Genomic DNA, 16,705 nt, shown 5'->3' with positions numbered 1-16,705 from the left:
GTTCACCTGTTTGATCGAGCCCATTGTTGCTGCCCATGTCCCAGCTGCTTTCAGTAATTAAATCTAATTCCCATTTGTGCAGCTTGTTGAAATCTTTGATATGATAAAACATGGTATATACAGTTGTCACTTCAAAAGAAAGACGAGGACTTGTTTGTCACACTCGAATATTAATAGGGGACTCTATTAAAAATTCTAATTCTATTTAATGGAACAGTGGATAATTAGCAACTACTGTGTTACAATATGATTACACATTGCACTAAGTAAAATAATAGAACTGTTAGCAGACGCCGAGGGAGCACTGTGCCTCGCAGTCACAGAGTATAAATGCTAGATTAAATTGCATTTTGTTGAGATAACAAAGTAAAACTAAATGATTAGCCACATGAGATTCAAGCAAACAGCTCATTTAATGAACCAAAAGTCCTGAATCCTCAAAGAGACATCTCACTTTATTGTTCAGGTAAAGTTAAAACCACCAAGCCTCTAGTTGTTTGAGTTCTTTTTCCTTTTTTTTTTTTTTTTTTTTCTTCTTCAGGTTGTGTGGTTTTTGCATCTCTGCCGTATGATGTTATAAATCCTCCTCCAAGACTGCTCCTCATATTGTGGCTCATTAGTACAGTATAATTACAACACTATCCATCTCAGTGCACTTCCTTATTGTGGCCACTGTCTTCCAGCTCCCTGCTAATGTGCACTTAACAGAGGCTACGTGTGCGTTTTGTGTGAGCTCCAGGAGCTGAAGAGTGCACCGAGCAAATTACCGCTTCTAATTTAACTCCCTCAATTTGCATTGTGTCAGTAAGCTTCCTGTTAATTACAAACCTAGTAAAGGATTTAATGGTTTTCAATAAGGTACTGATATTAATACGTATTAAATTAGAACACGGATTAATATAATTACCTTCACCAGTTATGATGTATGGGTTTAACATGACACTCCGATAAATTGTGCTGTTTAGTAGATGTGTTAACTGTTTATTCAGCACATCATAATTAAATCTCATAGGAAAAAAAACTGCGCAGCTATAAAGTCTTGACAAGTTGTGAAGGTTATTTCCACTTTGCTGTCATCCTAACTTTACATGTGAGTCCAATTAATATGTATCTTCTCTTTCTTTCAATATTGCAAACAATAGGCTTTTGGAAATATTTATTTAAATCAGAGAAATTTAAATCTGTGTAGAACCTTAATTCCATTGTCATTAAATTTCTGTCCTTTTTTTCCCCTCACTCTCTGCTGCCGCCGGTCCTTCCTCCTTTGTTCCTATTCTCGTTTCTCTCTCACCCTCCCAGTAGATTCATTTGTCACACTATCTGTCCACTCCCTGATGTGCCGTTTAACTTTTACAGTACAATTTTCAGCTACTCAGACGCAGCTCAGTCTTAACCACGCCACAGTCCCACACTAACACTGGAGGACTGTGGATTTTTTCCCAGGGACAGAGAAACAACCAGTGAATCAATATTTGTACCATACCTTTCCCAACTGCTTTCCTCACCTCTTGTGCTTTTATGTTTTGATCCTTCCTGCGATTCCTTATTCTCCTGCATAGAGAGAAAGAGGAGGTAGTGAGTGGTAAAGTGGGTCACCCATCTCTTATATAGTTGAGGAAAGGCTCGCTCTGTGGAGTAAGACTGTTTGCTGCCTTAGGCACCAACATGACAGCAAAGGCAAGCTAATAGACTTAAAGGGACAATCAAGAGCTTGAGAACGTAACTTGGTATAAATGCTGTAGCCACAGTACCTCGTGGAGTGAAGCAGTAAATATGACCGAACAATGGTCAAGGCTTTTTGGCTTTGGTCTGAGGGCCGGGACCGCTGTATTAGTGAATCAGAGATCATATTAAAATAAGAACATATATAAGAATGCAGTGAAAAGAGTACATAAAAACACAAATAATGAAAAAAAACAAGTAAATTAGAAACGATTTTCTGTCTTGTAGTCGGCTTTTTCGTAGATGGGAAGCCAGAGTGGGATTATATGTTTGTTTTCACATAATAAGCCCTTGTTAGATGGTTGGCGTGCCTTGTTATCAACAGGTTTGGGTGTGGGGAGACAACAGGACCTTCTCCATGTGCCTATGATACTGTAGGCATGCCTTCCTCAGTCCAGCAGTGTGCGTCAGTAGTGACGCAATAGCAACACTCAGTGGAAATTAGCAAAGACAGAATTGCATTGAAAAAATCAGAGGAAAAAAAAAATACATTTCCCCTTGTCGTAGAGACTATTCCAAAACCCAAGACTTATGACAGCAACATCTTTTTGCCTCATTTTGTTCCAACCAGTGAGGCTCTGCTGGATATGATTTGCAGCTAACAGCCAGACTCCCCTGTGTCTTTAAAGACATTTAAACAACAGTAACAGATGAGAGATGAGGTGATATGGTCTTTTCTTGATCCATTCTTTGCTGCACAAAGCCATAAAGAGACCTGTAATTCTTTCCTAAAGTATTTCATCTTTGTCGCTACGTGTGTGTGTGTGTGTGTGTGTGTGTGTGTGTGTGTGTGTGTGTGTGTGTGCGCGTGTGCGCGTGCATCGTGGTATTCCTATACCCATGAAGACCGAATCTTCTCACAAAGGTAGAAAAATCTTCAAAACAAGGTTGTTCTACAATTTCTCGCTCTATTTTTAAGGTTAGAAACAGATGCAGGGTTGGGGTTGAGTGTAAGAGTTATTTATGGCCAGGTGTGTAAAGATAGGGTTATGTAATGAGTTTAGTCAAAGAAAGCCTCCACATGTTACAAGTATATTTTTGTCATCTCTGTCTCCCTCTATTCTTTCCAGGCAACTACTATGGGACCCCGAAGCCCCCCGCAGAGCCCAGCCCCGTGCAGCCGGACCTGGTGGACCAGGTTCTGTTTGATGAGGAATTTGACACGGAGGTGCAGAGAAAACGCACAACCTCCGTCAGTAAGATGGATAGAAAGGACAGCGCCGCACCAGAGGAGGAAGAGGAAGAAGAGAGGCCTCCTATGGTCAACGGCCTGGCTGGTGAGAGACACACACACACACACACACACACGGCTGACTTTTGTTTCATTTATTTAGGCTAGTTGTAATGCAGCTTCGCTCCATGCTGCTTTTTTTTCTCATTTAAACCCCAGGACTTTTTTTTTTTTTTTTTTTTTTTTTTTTTTTTTTTTGCTTCATTTATTTATTTGTCTAGCAGTTCATTATATCAAAATGCAAAATAGCAAGACTTTATGTTTTTCTTTCCTCCTGTTCATTGTTTTCTCTAAACAAACATTCTCAGGATTAGCTGTTCTGCATGCAAGGTCAGCACTAAATCAGACACATTATACAGAAGGACTCCGACTAAATCACAGCGCGGCAAAGTCAAGAAGGAGCCAAAGTCTGTCAGAGATCAATTGAAGCACTGCCTCGGTTTAGAGGGATCGACCTTGTCCTTGTTTGATTCCCCCCATGAGGACGTCCTCACACGGCTCACAGCGCACACAAAATCAGAACCTGTTTCAGCTTAATGGTGAACTATTGTCCTCGCTGTGAAAGCAGTTAGAAAACCTTTAACTGCGGCATAATTATGAAACACTACAAAATAAAACGGTAGAATTATGCACCAATATTTTACACAATAACAATGCATATGAAATTATTTTATAATTCAGTCACCGTTCACCCATATTTAAATTAGCCAACTGAACAAAGTGGCAGCTTCTGGCTCTCTGCAGCTCCAGCTGGTGAAGCCTCCCTCAGCTGGCCTGTCCTCTAATATGGCTTCAATGACAGGCCCCTAACCAGCCTCAGAACACTGGCCTGGTGCAGTATGGCACTGCCAATCTAGATTGCTCTTCACAAGAAGTCCCAATGCTGGAAAAAACAGCTATGATCCAATGCATATTGCATGACACGACCAATTTTGTTATTTTGTGTATTTTTGTGAATCCTGAGGAGAATTAGCCAAATATCATGTAAAGACATGCAGCACAATTACCACAGTTTAAAAGACAAATACATTAATATTCAGCATTCATGCAGGAAATTAAAGAAAGTGTCTTAACTGACACCAGTTTTTTTTTTTTTCTTGGTTTGGCCTGTGATGACTTTTTCTCAGTTAGAGGAAAATAAAAATATCTTTATCATCACCGTATTATCGCTGTCACTATCACATACTCTGTCACATATTCAATCAACTGAAGGCACCGGCCTTCAACACCTCGCCACCATCTGGAACATATAATGTAGTATAGTCTTATTCAATTACCATTACATACAACAGTTTGTATTCATTGTATGAACCACTTCTGAAAACATCTTTACAATGTGAGGCTCAAAAATTAGTCAGAAAAAAAAAGATTAAAGATCAGCGAGCATGTAGAATGAGTTGCTCATCTCACATCCAAAGAGTAAAAGAGTGAAAAATTGTCAGCGACACATCATCTCTGTAGCCTTGGGCTGTAATGATGGCAGTGTGGAGCCCGGCCAAGAAAACCCACGCACTGTAGACTGATGTCACTCCTAATTCCTTAGTCTATGAGTTGTCTCATTGTAAACGCAGTTTATTCTACCTTTTGTTGGTGTGTGGATGGGTTGGATTGCTGAAGTGGTGAGAACTAACAACAAAAGGAGTGACGGAAAACATACCGTATGACCATGCTTGGAAGGTTGTTTAATAATGGTCATGCATTACTGTGAACAGCCATTTTCCTTTTGTGTTGCTCCCAGCATTCTCGTCAGTTTGTACAGACTACATGCCCGCATGTGCAACAGCCCCCGGTTTATTTCTCTTCAGTGGCTGAAAGTGACTATAGCCTAGAGCAACTGTCTGTATGTGTGTCATTTATCCTGACTTTATAAGTGGAGAAAACCTTCCATGGTTCCATCATGAAAAAGAGCCCCCCCCCCCCGATTTCAGCACAAAAAAGCTCTTGACTTCCTCCAGTCAACAGCTGTCACTTTGCATCCTTACCATTCACTTACCCCTGCCAAACAGTCTGAGCATTCAATGCCGTGATGAAGCTAGGTCATACACAGCCAGATGAAAACCTGCAGATAAGAGCCTCACACAGTAAGGCACACACACACACGCATCAAGATGAGGCAAACACACACACACACACACACACACATGTAAGCAGCCTGTGTGATACTAATAGAGTTGCGATGTGGTGCTCGTGGCTGGGCTGAAGCGTTGGTCAGCTCTGCCCTTGCCTGGGAGGCAGTTCCCAGTACATCGCTGCTGACATGCAAATCCTATGGCAATTGCTGCTCTTCCGTCCTCTCTCTGTGTACTCTCTGGCACTCTCTCTCTCTCTCTCTCTCTCTCTCTCTCTCTCTCTCTCTCTCTCTCTCTCCCCCTCTCTCTCTCTCTCTCTCTCTCCCCCTCCCTCTCCTGTGGATGCAACCGTCCACCCAGTGTACAGAGGAAGAGCAGCTCGAGCGGCAGGCAGGCAGGCAGGCAGGCAGGCAGGCAGGCAGGCAGTCAGCAGCAGCAGCAGGGAGAGATGCAAGGTGCCCAGAGGAGCTCCAATGGCGCCACACTCTCACCTCCTGTCTCCTTTTCCTTCTACCATCTCCCATACCTCTACTCCCAACCCCTTCCCCTGTCCGTCTCCATGCCCGTGTCCCTCTCTCCATGCGGGGCCCCAGAGCACAAGGACAAGGCGGAGTGGAGGAAGACGGTGCCCAGCTACACCCAGTCAGCTGGGGCCATGGACCTGCGTGCATGGAGCACACAGGATGAAAGTCAGGAGCCCTTGCCTAAAAACTGGGAGATGGCCTACACAGAGACCGGCATGGTCTATTTCATAGAGTAAGTAGCCTTTCTACTGCTACTTGCCTGCGTTTGTTTTGGTCCTATTACTCTCCCATTACATCAGCATTGTTGCTAATCCTACTCCCAGTACTCTTCCAGTTCATGTCTCTTTCTGCCATTGTAAGCCAAATGTGTTGAGAGATCTGGCAGTGAGTCCCCTCTGCTGCCCGTCCAGCGCATTCCTCTGTGCTGCATGAAACCTGGTGCTGGACACGGGAAGCTATGCGCCGGCTCTTATGTTGTTGTCGATTAAGTTTTTCTTTTATTTCCCCTGTGTTTGATGTCGGCTTTGTTGGCTGGCGCTAAAAGCAGCAGGCCCGCATTGTTCACCTGGCCCGTTAGTGTGGCGAGCAGTCGATGCTGAGGCGCTGAGAGAGCCAGGTGCTGCTGCTCGCCACTAAATCAATAGCTCATTCTGCCAGTGAGAGAAACAACAGGCTAAATGGAGTTCGCCACCCCCTGACCTACTCTCTCAGTTCTGCTCTTTATGATCCCTGCAACTGCTCACTCTCTTCTCTGTGTAGTTTATGTATTCCTCCTCTTCCTCCATCTCTGTCCATTCTCTCCCTCTCTTTCTTTCTCGCTTCCCTGTACCTCAAAGGGTCCTTTGAGCTTTGTTAAAATTTTACAAATATTATAAAGGCTTCTTTAATAAGCCATTTGATCCCAAAAGATTAGAAGTTAGCCAGACTTTTCCTTGTTTCCAGGGAGCTTTTAGCTCTGTTTATTTATCAGAGGTGGTGGAATAACTCCAGGGTAAAATGGCTCTAGAGAGTCCCCAGTGCTAATTGATAATTGCTAATTTTCACAGTATCTTAAATGTTTCTTAGATGTTTTTTTGGTTTTTTTATTGTGCCTAAAGCCCTGTCTTGTCTTTGTACTTCAGTCACAACAGCAAGACCACTACCTGGCTGGACCCCCGCCTCGCCAAGAAAGCCAAGCCTCCAGAGAAATGCGAGGAAGGAGGTGAGACAATGTTTGCGGAAAGTTCTGTGGTGGTAACATTTTACACCCCTCAGTCCCACTCATATACTCCCCCCCACACACACACACACACTTCCACTACTTCATCCCTACTCCCTGCTGCACAGAGCACAGAGTGCGTGCCTGCCTCTCTAAAGGGGGCGCTGGCTGACAGACGGAGATTGAACAGCTGAGCGGGCCTGGTCACAGTCGCGCTGGTGACACAGCACAAACCTCCGGTCTCCAGTCTGCCCCTCTCCTCGTAATGGCTTCGGGGACACATGCAGGGAGCTCATCAGTGCAGCATCTCTCAAAAGGCAATTTTCTATGGCCCCTCTTGCGTAAAGATCTCCTCTGCGACGCATGTGTTTGTCACGCGGCGGCAGAAACTCAAGATGTTGCACACATACACACCGCTGGAGAGAAAAGGGTATTATTTTCCAGGGGGAGGCTGTATAAAAACTCAGCATTTCCTCCTTCCTCCTCCCTGCCCTCCTCTATGTTGTTTATTAAACTCTAAACACATAGTGACAAATAAAAGGAGGCCTCCTGTCCTGTAGGTGTAGGTAAGCACGCTGTGAGGCTGCCAGTCAAAGCGCTACGCCTCATTGCGTGTGTCCAATTGTCCATGTCGTGTCTCAGCAATATGTGAAGTGATTTGAGTCTGCCTTTTTCCCTGTTTGTTCTCCCCCAGAGCTGCCCTACGGCTGGGAGAAGATTGAGGACCCCCAGTACGGCACCTACTATGTAGAGTGAGTAAACTTCTCCTTTTGCCTGACAGGGGACAGATGGCTACGTCTGTGATTTGGCTTACTGCATGCTTATGTTGAGGTACGCTTTTTAGAATGAGATCTGCATTATTATATTCACATGCTCTGCAACTTAAAGCCATGTCCCTGAATTCCAAATGTATACTCCTCAAAAAAAAATTAGGGGGAATGCTTAATAATCACAGTATGACACCAAGTCAGTTAAACTTCAGGAATATCAATCTGTCCATTTAGGAGGCACAAGTGATTGTGAATCAATTTCACCTGCTTTGGTGCAAATGAAAGTGACAACAGGTGCAAAGGAGAGGCAAAAGCAAGACAAGCCCCGAAAAGGGAATGGTTTTACATGTTGTGGCCACAGACAGTTGCTCTCTCCTTATCCTCCCCGACTGATTCTTCTCTAGTTTTGTGTTGTGCTAGTGTCCCTGTCACTACTGGTAGCATGAGGCGGTACCTGCAGCCCAATCAGGTTGCACGGGTAGTCCAGCTCCTCGAGGATGGCACATCCATACGTGCGGTCGCAAGAAGGTTTGCTGTGTCTCCCAGCACAGTCTCAACAGCATGGAGGAGATACCAGGAGACCGGCCGCGACGCGAGGAGAGCTGGACAGGGCCGTGAAAGGGCGTCAACCCAGCAGCAGGACCGGTACCTGCTCCTTTATTCGAGGAGGAACAGGAGGAGCACTGTCAGAGCCCTACAAAATGACCTATAGCAGGCTACCGGTGTGCATTTTCTGACCAAACTGTGAGAAACAGACTCCATGGGGGGGCCGGCACGAGGGCCGGACGCCCTCTAGTGGCGGTCGTTGTCTTCACGGATGAGAACGGGTTCACACTGAGCACGTGTGAGAGGCGTGAAAGAGTCTGGAGATGCCGTGGTGAACGTTATGCTGCCTATAACATCGTCCAGCATGAGCGGTTTGGCGGTGGGGTCAGTGATGGTGTGGGGAGGCATATCCTCAGATGGTCGCGGAGACCTCCATGTCATAGCCAACAGTACCCTGACTGCTGTTAGGTACTGGGATGAAATCCTCAGAGTGACCGTCAGACCTGACGCTGGTGCAGTGGGCCCTGGGTTCCTCCTGGTGCAGGAGGAAGAGTGTGTAGGCAGTTCGTGGATGACGAAGGCATTGATGCCATTGACTGGCCCTCACGTCCCACTGACCTAAATCTAATTGAGCAACTATCGGACGTTATGTATCGGTGCATCCGACGCCGCCAAGTACCGCCACAGACTGTCCAGGAGCTCACTGATGCCCTGGTCCAGGTCTGGGAGGAGATCCCCCAGGGCACCATCCGCCGACTCATCAGGAGCATGCTCAGACGTTGATGGGAGTACGTACAGGCCGTTAACGTGATGAAATTCACATAAATTGGATCAGCCTGTGGTTTCAATTTTTTACTTTGATTTTCAGTGTGATTGTGAAGCCAGCCCTCCATGGGTTGAAGATTTTGGTTTCCTTAGACCGTTTTTATGTCATTTTGTTCTCAACAAATTATACAATGTACATCAGTGAAGATTTTCAACCTGGATAATTCGTTCATCAAGATCTGATGTGTGATTTAAGTGTTCCCTTAATTTTTTGAGCAGTGTATACAGAAGCATTAAATTTGGTGTTGTTGAATCTCTTGTGGACCATGTAATAGTGTGCATATTATGCTGTTGTCCATGCAGAAGCTTCCCACAGTCCTCCAGAAAGCAATTATGTCAGCACTGACAATACTAGTGTGTTACAGCTTTGTGTGTGTGTGTGTGTGTGTGTGTGTGTGTGTGTGTGTGTGTGTGTGTGTGTGTGTGTGTGTGTGTGTGTGTGTGTGTGTGTGTGTGTGTAAGTAAAAGAGCAGAGACAGTGAAGACAGCAGCAGACAATGAAGGTAAAGGGTCCCTGAGAGGGAAACAACGGCGAGATTCCATTCTGATCAAGAGTGTAAACAAGAGCACAATGTTTCATTTTAGTCCCATTAATGTGGACAAAGAGGAAGAGACCTGCAGGCAGAGGGGTGGGAGTGGGGGGCCCTGTTTATGCAAGAGGGTCATTGAGAGGCTGCCTTTCCTCTGTCTATGTCTCTTTGTCTGGCAAATGTTGTTGTGAATGAACGACCAAATGCGACAGTGTGACACAAAGTCTCATTATTTCCTCAACTGCCACACAAAACATGAGGTGTGGCAATTAAGGAGTGAGAAAGTGAGAGTGAGAGCAGCGAGTAAATGAAAGAGTGGAAATGAAAGAGAGGGGAATGTTTATCTCTTCAGACTTAATGGGGAGGGTATCTCTGTGCATGAGTCACACGCAGCAAGAGCGCAGTTTTGTTTTTTTTTGTTTTTGTAATGCACGCACGCACGCGCGCACACACCACACATATATACCACCAGTGTCTCAGCATGTGGCTGATTCACTGTGCAGCATCAAAGCATTTTGTCTTCCCACTGTGCTGTCATGACTGGGATTTACAACTGTTAAAGCTCATTACGCAGATGATCTACCTCTCCCTCCATTACCATCTAACTGTGGAGGGACATTTCTCCAGGTTGCAGAGAATGCTTCACCGTGCAGGTGTGGCCTGTGAATCATTCATTGTTTTTTGGGTTTTTTTTTTTTTTTTTTTTTTTTTTTTTTTTTTTAGATTGAGCCAAAGCATAGCTGGCACGGCTGTTTATTTTAAGAAAAGAAGGCCATCTCTGGGCATGTAATATGATAAAGGGCGCATTGTTGTTTACAACTATGTACAGAATCTTTTGATCCTGGGCTTACGATGCATTGAGCAGATGTTTATCCCATCACGACAATATGGACTCTCACAGCAAAGATTGCGGCTGATCTTCTCATGGCCTCTCTCAAAGATGGATCAAATCAATTTCTTATTTGTGAGGTTTAGACATGCTCTCAATTCTTCTGTGTGTGTATGTGTTACCCCTTTGGCACAGGCAGATATGGGTCTGTGATGTATCTACTGTATTCGAGCAGCCTGTATATGCTTTATGACATGCTGTCTACCCAGCATGGTAATGTCAAATCCCGCCCTCATAGTCAAATCACAGGTTTGCATGACAGGCAGAGGACAATATGAGCAGTGTGGACAAGCTGTGTTGTGCGGGGCCAAAAGGTAAAAACCAAAGACGAATACAAAAACAGAAACATTAGCTGGCAGCTCAGACTGTGTGTAGTCAACCGACGTAGGTGAGCAAATGAAAATAGTAGGATGTGTGATGAGCAGTGTGCCAACAAGCACAGGGAAAAAAAAAAAAAAAAAACGGAAACATGTTTTCTGTGCACAGTCAAGATTTATGTAACAGCTTCTACTATTTCCACCTCTCGTTCGTCTAATATTGGTTATTTCGCTTGTGCAGCCACATCAACCAGAAGACCCAGTTTGAGAATCCAGTGCTGGAAGCAAAGAGGAAGTTGAGTGTGGACACGCCCACTGTGGCACCGCCACCGCCTGCAGCCACACCTTCAGGTAAGTGCACCCACAAAACCAAAGAAACCTCTGGAGGAAACAGACATGTTATTGAGAGGAGTTTACAAGTCAGGAAGGATCTGCGGTTGAGTGAGATCATTCCTGTCATTTCACATTTCGCATTTCTTAAACGTTATGTAAACATGTAGCAATTGGGAGTAGAAAGTAGTTGAGGGAAAATGTTTTATTTTGAAAATCATCAAATCATCATTGAGAGATGTCAACTTGTTTCAAGAAAAGTAAAGATTTATCACTGGTATAATGATTTTTTTTTCAGTTTAGGGAAAAGTCAACATGATCGATAATCAGTATTGTCGTTTTAAACAGATTTTGTTTTAAACAGGTTTTAAAACAGTTTTCCAATATTTGAATTAAATGTCATTATTTAGATTGAGTGCCAGGAAATTTTCCTCTAGTTGGTGATCGGAAATGGACAGGAAGTGAGATCATTTGCTCCAAATTGCATCCTGGAATGTAAGAGAGAGAGAGAGAGAGAGAGAGAGAGGGAGGGAACACAAAGTAGTGATGAATGTGATGAATTTCAGTCTTGATTAAAATGATCCTCAAGAGAAATCAAAATCTTATTTTTATGTTATTATTTGAAATGTATCCTTCTATTTTAAGCCACACTAACCAGCCTGGCTCCTATGTTGGATCATATATCTCAATGGCTGCTGGATAGATTGACAAGAAATTTGGTATTGCATTCTACTGACTTTTACTTTAGCACCACTATGAGGTTGACATCTGTGGGTTTTAGTGAAACATCTCAACAGTTATTGGATATACTGCAATAAAATCTGGTTCAACCAATGATGTCCTCCTCAGGATGAATTGTAATAACTTTGGCTGCCCTCTAACTTTGAATCCAGCCCCAGCATCAGGTCAGAAATTGAATTTACTCAAAACTGCGAAACTAATACCTGCGAAATCAGCCTCAACTGCAGTTTGTGTTTAGTGGCAATTAACAAAAGTTGGCATGCTAACATGCTAAACTAGGATGATGAACACGATAAACATTATATCAGCTTATACCTTTATGCTCAAATTGTCTTTGTGAACATGTTACAATGCTAGCATTAGCATTTAGCTCAAAGCGCAGCTATGCATAGAGATACAGTACGTGGAAGTACAGCCTCACAGAGCTGCTAGCGAAGCCGTACACTCGTACTGTTGTTAGTTTCTTTGTTGGATGATGTGACTTAAAAAGCATCCATTACTGGACTATCAAGGGCAGATTTCAGCCATAACTACACAGCATTTCATTACACACACTGGTTAAATAAATGGTGGAAGCCGATGTGTAATTAACTTATCAAAGGTCAAAAGGTCAAACAACACCAAGTATCAGCAGCTTGTCCCGTTGTGCTTTAGGTCAGTTGCTTTTACATCAGGACTTGTTCCCTCCTCTTTCCGCCTCCTCATAAGCTGCAGCGCAGGCAACACTGTTATAAAGACGCAGGTTCCGGCTTTGTGGTTCAAGCATTCTGTTCATTGAAGAAAAAAAAAAAAACATATATAACAAGGTATTAGATGTGTTATCCAAATATTGGAGCACTTTTATCATCTCCTTCATGCTGAGATGTCTGTCTGGAAGATGTTCTAACAGTTGACAGGCCGCTGATAAACAGCCCATAGCCTCTGAAGCAATGATATTCAATTTGAATAATGGAGCAGCGCTTCACTGGACGGCTGAATTCATTTTGACAAGTAGATATGAAATAGGGAGGGCTCCGAGGTCTCTTTGAAAATGCTTTTGCCCCAGTCATTCACCGCAGTTCAAAGATATCTCGTTAGAACAGAGGCACGGAGGGAGAGAGGAGAGACAGTGAAGGAGAAAGAGGTGACTCAGGTTGAGAGTGACTCATGATCATAAATTGCATTTCTACCGGGTCATCTGTTCATCATTTACCACCTGTGGCGAATGCTGAATGACTGTCAAATCGCCCTCTTCTCAGTCAATGTAAACGTCTGAGAAGCGGAAGCCCCGTGTTGCTGTAACGCGAGTAAAGAATTATTGCACTCTTCTGTGCGCAAACACACAGAGCATAACTGCATTAGTATTCAAACTAGCCTCTGTGTTTCAGACACCCGTTGGACAGAACTGTCTGCCTCACTCCGTTGCGTGCAGACCCCACCTCCCACAGCTGAGCCTCTCTGCAGTCTGTGGATGATATGTCCTCCTGTGTGCCACCGCCTGCAGCTTCAACTGCCTCCCCGGTGCCCATTCTGCACCTTCACCACCCTTGTTAATGAGAATTAATGGCTAGTGGTCGTGCGCAAGTGTGTGGACGCGCGTGAGGTGGCTCCTAAACACTGTTTTGACAAGGCTGGCGAGCCTGACCTCCCAGACAATGCCGCAGAGCAGAGGAGCAAAGCGCAGCACTATGCTCAGCCATAATTACAGCGCTGACAATCCTGTCTGACATTTCATATAATCACTTCACCCCCGAGAATACAGACTGTCCCTTTGTGGCCCACAGCTTAATCAAGACCATGTAAACATGGCTTTGGTGTGTAGACCCCTCCCCACCCCACTACCCTCCTCACTCTCTCTCTCTCTCTCTTTTTCTCTCTCTCTCTCCCTCCCTACTCTTCTGTCAGTGTTGCTTTCATGGTGATCATGTAAGAAACAGTGTTGACAGTTTCTTGACATAGTGTGTGAACACGGGATGTCTGGGTAGTCTGACGGGGCTTAATCCTGTCAAACAGCATTCATATTACACACATGCTCACACCTTGAGTTGCCATGAGAAAGTTCATGTTTTCTACACGCCTGTACTTACACATACACAACACAGAATTACACATACGCCCTTAAAAGTATCTCTCTGGCACAGCTCCAATGCAGGAAAGCCATCTTAATCACACTTGGCATGATCTTTTTTTTTCTCTCTCTCTCTCTGTTCAGAGCGGGCATGTTCATTTGCCAATTGCTGTGCAGTTATGCAAATCGCAATCCCATGACACATTCAGAATTGTGTTTGATGCAGGGTTTCTTTTTTTGAGGATGGGGGGGGGCTTCTATCTGTACCCTCCCTAATGAGATTGATGTCGCACCATCTATCAGTGTGGGAACTATCAGAGAAGAAGCCCAGCATGCAGGGACACTGCACATAACTCACAATCTCATAGGCTCGCACCACAGGGAAGGGAGAGCTAGGATTTAGACCGACTTTCCCTCTTTCTGTCAAGGCTAACTCGATTTCTCTCTGTCTCTTTCTGTCTCATTGCTCTTATCCTGCTCTCACACGCGCACACACACATACACACACACACACACACACACACTGTAAGTCTAATATAATCCCCTTTCCTATATTCTGTGAAGTTGCCCCATTTACACATCCTGCCCGGCACCACAAAGGAAAATTTGCAATGAAAAGTTTACCTGGAGAATGTCAGGCGCACTTGAGGACAGATTTATCACAGCAGTTAAAGGAATCGGTGAGACTGGGTCAAAATATAGATTTTCTGTAATAACTGGGTGTTTAGAGCAGTAGATTCACAAGTTTTGTGTGTGTGTGTGTGTGTGTGTGTGTGTGTGTGTGTGTGTGTGTGTGTGTGTGTGTGTGTGTGTGTGTGTGTGTGATTTGTTCTAGTTTGCACTTAAATTGCGTGTGCTTAAGAGTGTTTGTGCAATTACCAGCAGTGAGTGATGTATCGTCAGACACGTTGTCGCCGTGCGAATGTTGCCATGATGGAGACAGGTGGCAATTTATGAGGAAGCTTTTCAGTTTCCCTTCGTATCCCAGGCTCTTTTTCAAAGACACGTGCATGCTTCTTCACCATACAGACACCTGCGACGCTTAAAGATGTGCTGCTCTCATCTATAGAAGTAATGGCTCCTGACTTCATTTCAAGTTTAATGTAAAAGCTGAATTTTATATATGATTCGTTATTACATACATTTTTCATTAGAACACTAGAACTGTGTGTAAAACAGAAGAAATTTAGTATAAAGTAATTACAGTAATTAGGCCGTTAAAGATTTAGACATGACGAAAGTTTTTTTTTTCTCCATTTCCTTGTCCATTACCTCTTGTCAATCTGTCTCCTCTTTTTTCTTCCATCATCCCTACAACAGAAGAGCCTGGTAGGGGGGTGCGGGGCTTCACGCGAGACCCGGCTCAGCTACAGGGATCCATCTTGCAGACAGCGCTTCGAAAAAGCCCCCAGGGCTTTGGGTTCACCATCATTGGAGGAGACCGACCTGACGAGTTCCTTCAGGTCAAAAATGTCCTTCCGGATGGGCCTGCCGCACATGACAACAAGATCGCCTCAGGTAATCCCCACCCCCACCCCACAGACCAATGTTCAGTACCTGACTTGCACTCTGGCTTAGCGGTTAGAGTTCATCCTGCCATACATGTAAGGAAAGGCTTTATAAATTGTCTGATAAAACAAAGCATAATCCAGTGTCACACTCACATGTCCGCTGTTTGCATGGCATGCGTGCCTATGCACACAGTGACACTCTGGCTTGGCAGCAGCATGTGTACTGTACATAATACAGTTTTATGTACCCACACACACACACACACACACACACAAACAAACACATTTAGAGGAAAAACACAGAACAGGCTCTTCACCGTGAATGTCACATTGCTTGATCAAGCCAAGACAAATGTTTATAGGCAGTGTTCAGCGGATCTAAAAATAGGAAACTTCCGTCAGTAAAGCACATGTTCAGTTCACTGTTATGACACCCAGACTTTATATGCAGTCTCATATTAGAGGTTTAATAGACTTTCGGACCACGTGTCTTCTCGTGGCTGGAGGGTGACAACCGAGCACGTACAGTGCACACACAGCCTGCGGCACAGACGTCCTTATTGCATGCAACTTTTGCCGGGTCTCAGTAGTGACACTGCAGCAGCACCCGCATCTTAGTGTCTCCGTAAATTCCCCTTTCTTTTATAATTACCGTGATCACATGCATGATGATTTTAGCATGCTGAATTACTAGTTAGTGAAGTGCCTCAGGATTCACATTACAGTCGTATTGATTCCACTGAACGCTCTTAACGTCCACACAAGTGCTGCTGCTGAGAATCAACATGAAAGTGGAACAGAGAGTAATTATTTTCAGGATTTCATTTCCCTCGAGAAGGAGGGTAATTGATTTAACCAAAAAAAAAAAAAAAGAAAAAAGAATGTAATTAATTTCATTGGATTATAATAGCGAGCCGTGGACTGTAACAACTTCATGTGGCTTTCACTGACTACAGGCCAGGAGCATTTATTTATGCGAATGTCTGAACTTTCTGAGACTAAATTGTTTCATTTACCATGCTTGTATTACCTTGCGGATGCTTAGTCACTGGATACGTCATTAGAACTGTGCATTGTGGGTCTGATCAGGCACTACATCGGGATATGGAGCTCATTTCAAGAGTGAAATCTTAGCTCGTGTTTGCTGGGAGAAGGTATTGATTGCGTAGGTGGTCTGAATCCCAGCCAACTAGCCAGTCAGCAATTCAGCCTGAACATCCAGGCTAATATCTCAGCCAGGCCAGGGGTGATGAGAGCCCCCCTTCCCCCCCCTACTCCTCCTCCTCTCTCCACCCTCACAAGGAGATGAAAGGATGTAGAAGAGAACAGCATGTCAGTGATCTTGTTCTACTTTGCTCTCACCCTTATTCTCTCCATCCTCATTAACATCTATAAGTTTTTAGAGCAGAGAAGAGCAGATACAGATTCTGTTTATGTAATCCAGCTAGATAACTA

At 44.3% G+C, this 16,705-nt stretch overlaps 1 protein-coding gene across 1 annotated transcript in view; it reads left to right on the top strand.

Moving 5' to 3' along the window:
- LOC111234869 (membrane-associated guanylate kinase, WW and PDZ domain-containing protein 3-like) overlaps positions 1–16,705 on the top strand; it is a 115,694-nt gene that overhangs the window by 85,161 nt on the left and 13,828 nt on the right. The window contains exons 4-10 of the mRNA XM_022763065.1: positions 2,793–2,999; positions 5,616–5,778; positions 6,668–6,747; positions 7,439–7,496; positions 10,863–10,976; positions 14,602–14,604; positions 15,073–15,257. Coding sequence (XP_022618786.1) covers positions 2,793–2,999; positions 5,616–5,778; positions 6,668–6,747; positions 7,439–7,496; positions 10,863–10,976; positions 14,602–14,604; positions 15,073–15,257 — 810 coding nt within the window. The remainder of the gene's footprint in view (positions 1–2,792; positions 3,000–5,615; positions 5,779–6,667; positions 6,748–7,438; positions 7,497–10,862; positions 10,977–14,601; positions 14,605–15,072; positions 15,258–16,705) is intronic.

This window comes from Seriola dumerili, unplaced genomic scaffold (genome assembly GCF_002260705.1).
Source record: "Seriola dumerili isolate Sdu_G_001 unplaced genomic scaffold, Sdu_1.0 BDQW01000468.1, whole genome shotgun sequence".
Lineage (NCBI taxonomy): Eukaryota > Metazoa > Chordata > Actinopteri > Carangiformes > Carangidae > Seriola > Seriola dumerili.
Note: the sequence above shows the minus strand (reverse complement) of the source record. Positions and strands in the feature narration are given on the sequence as shown.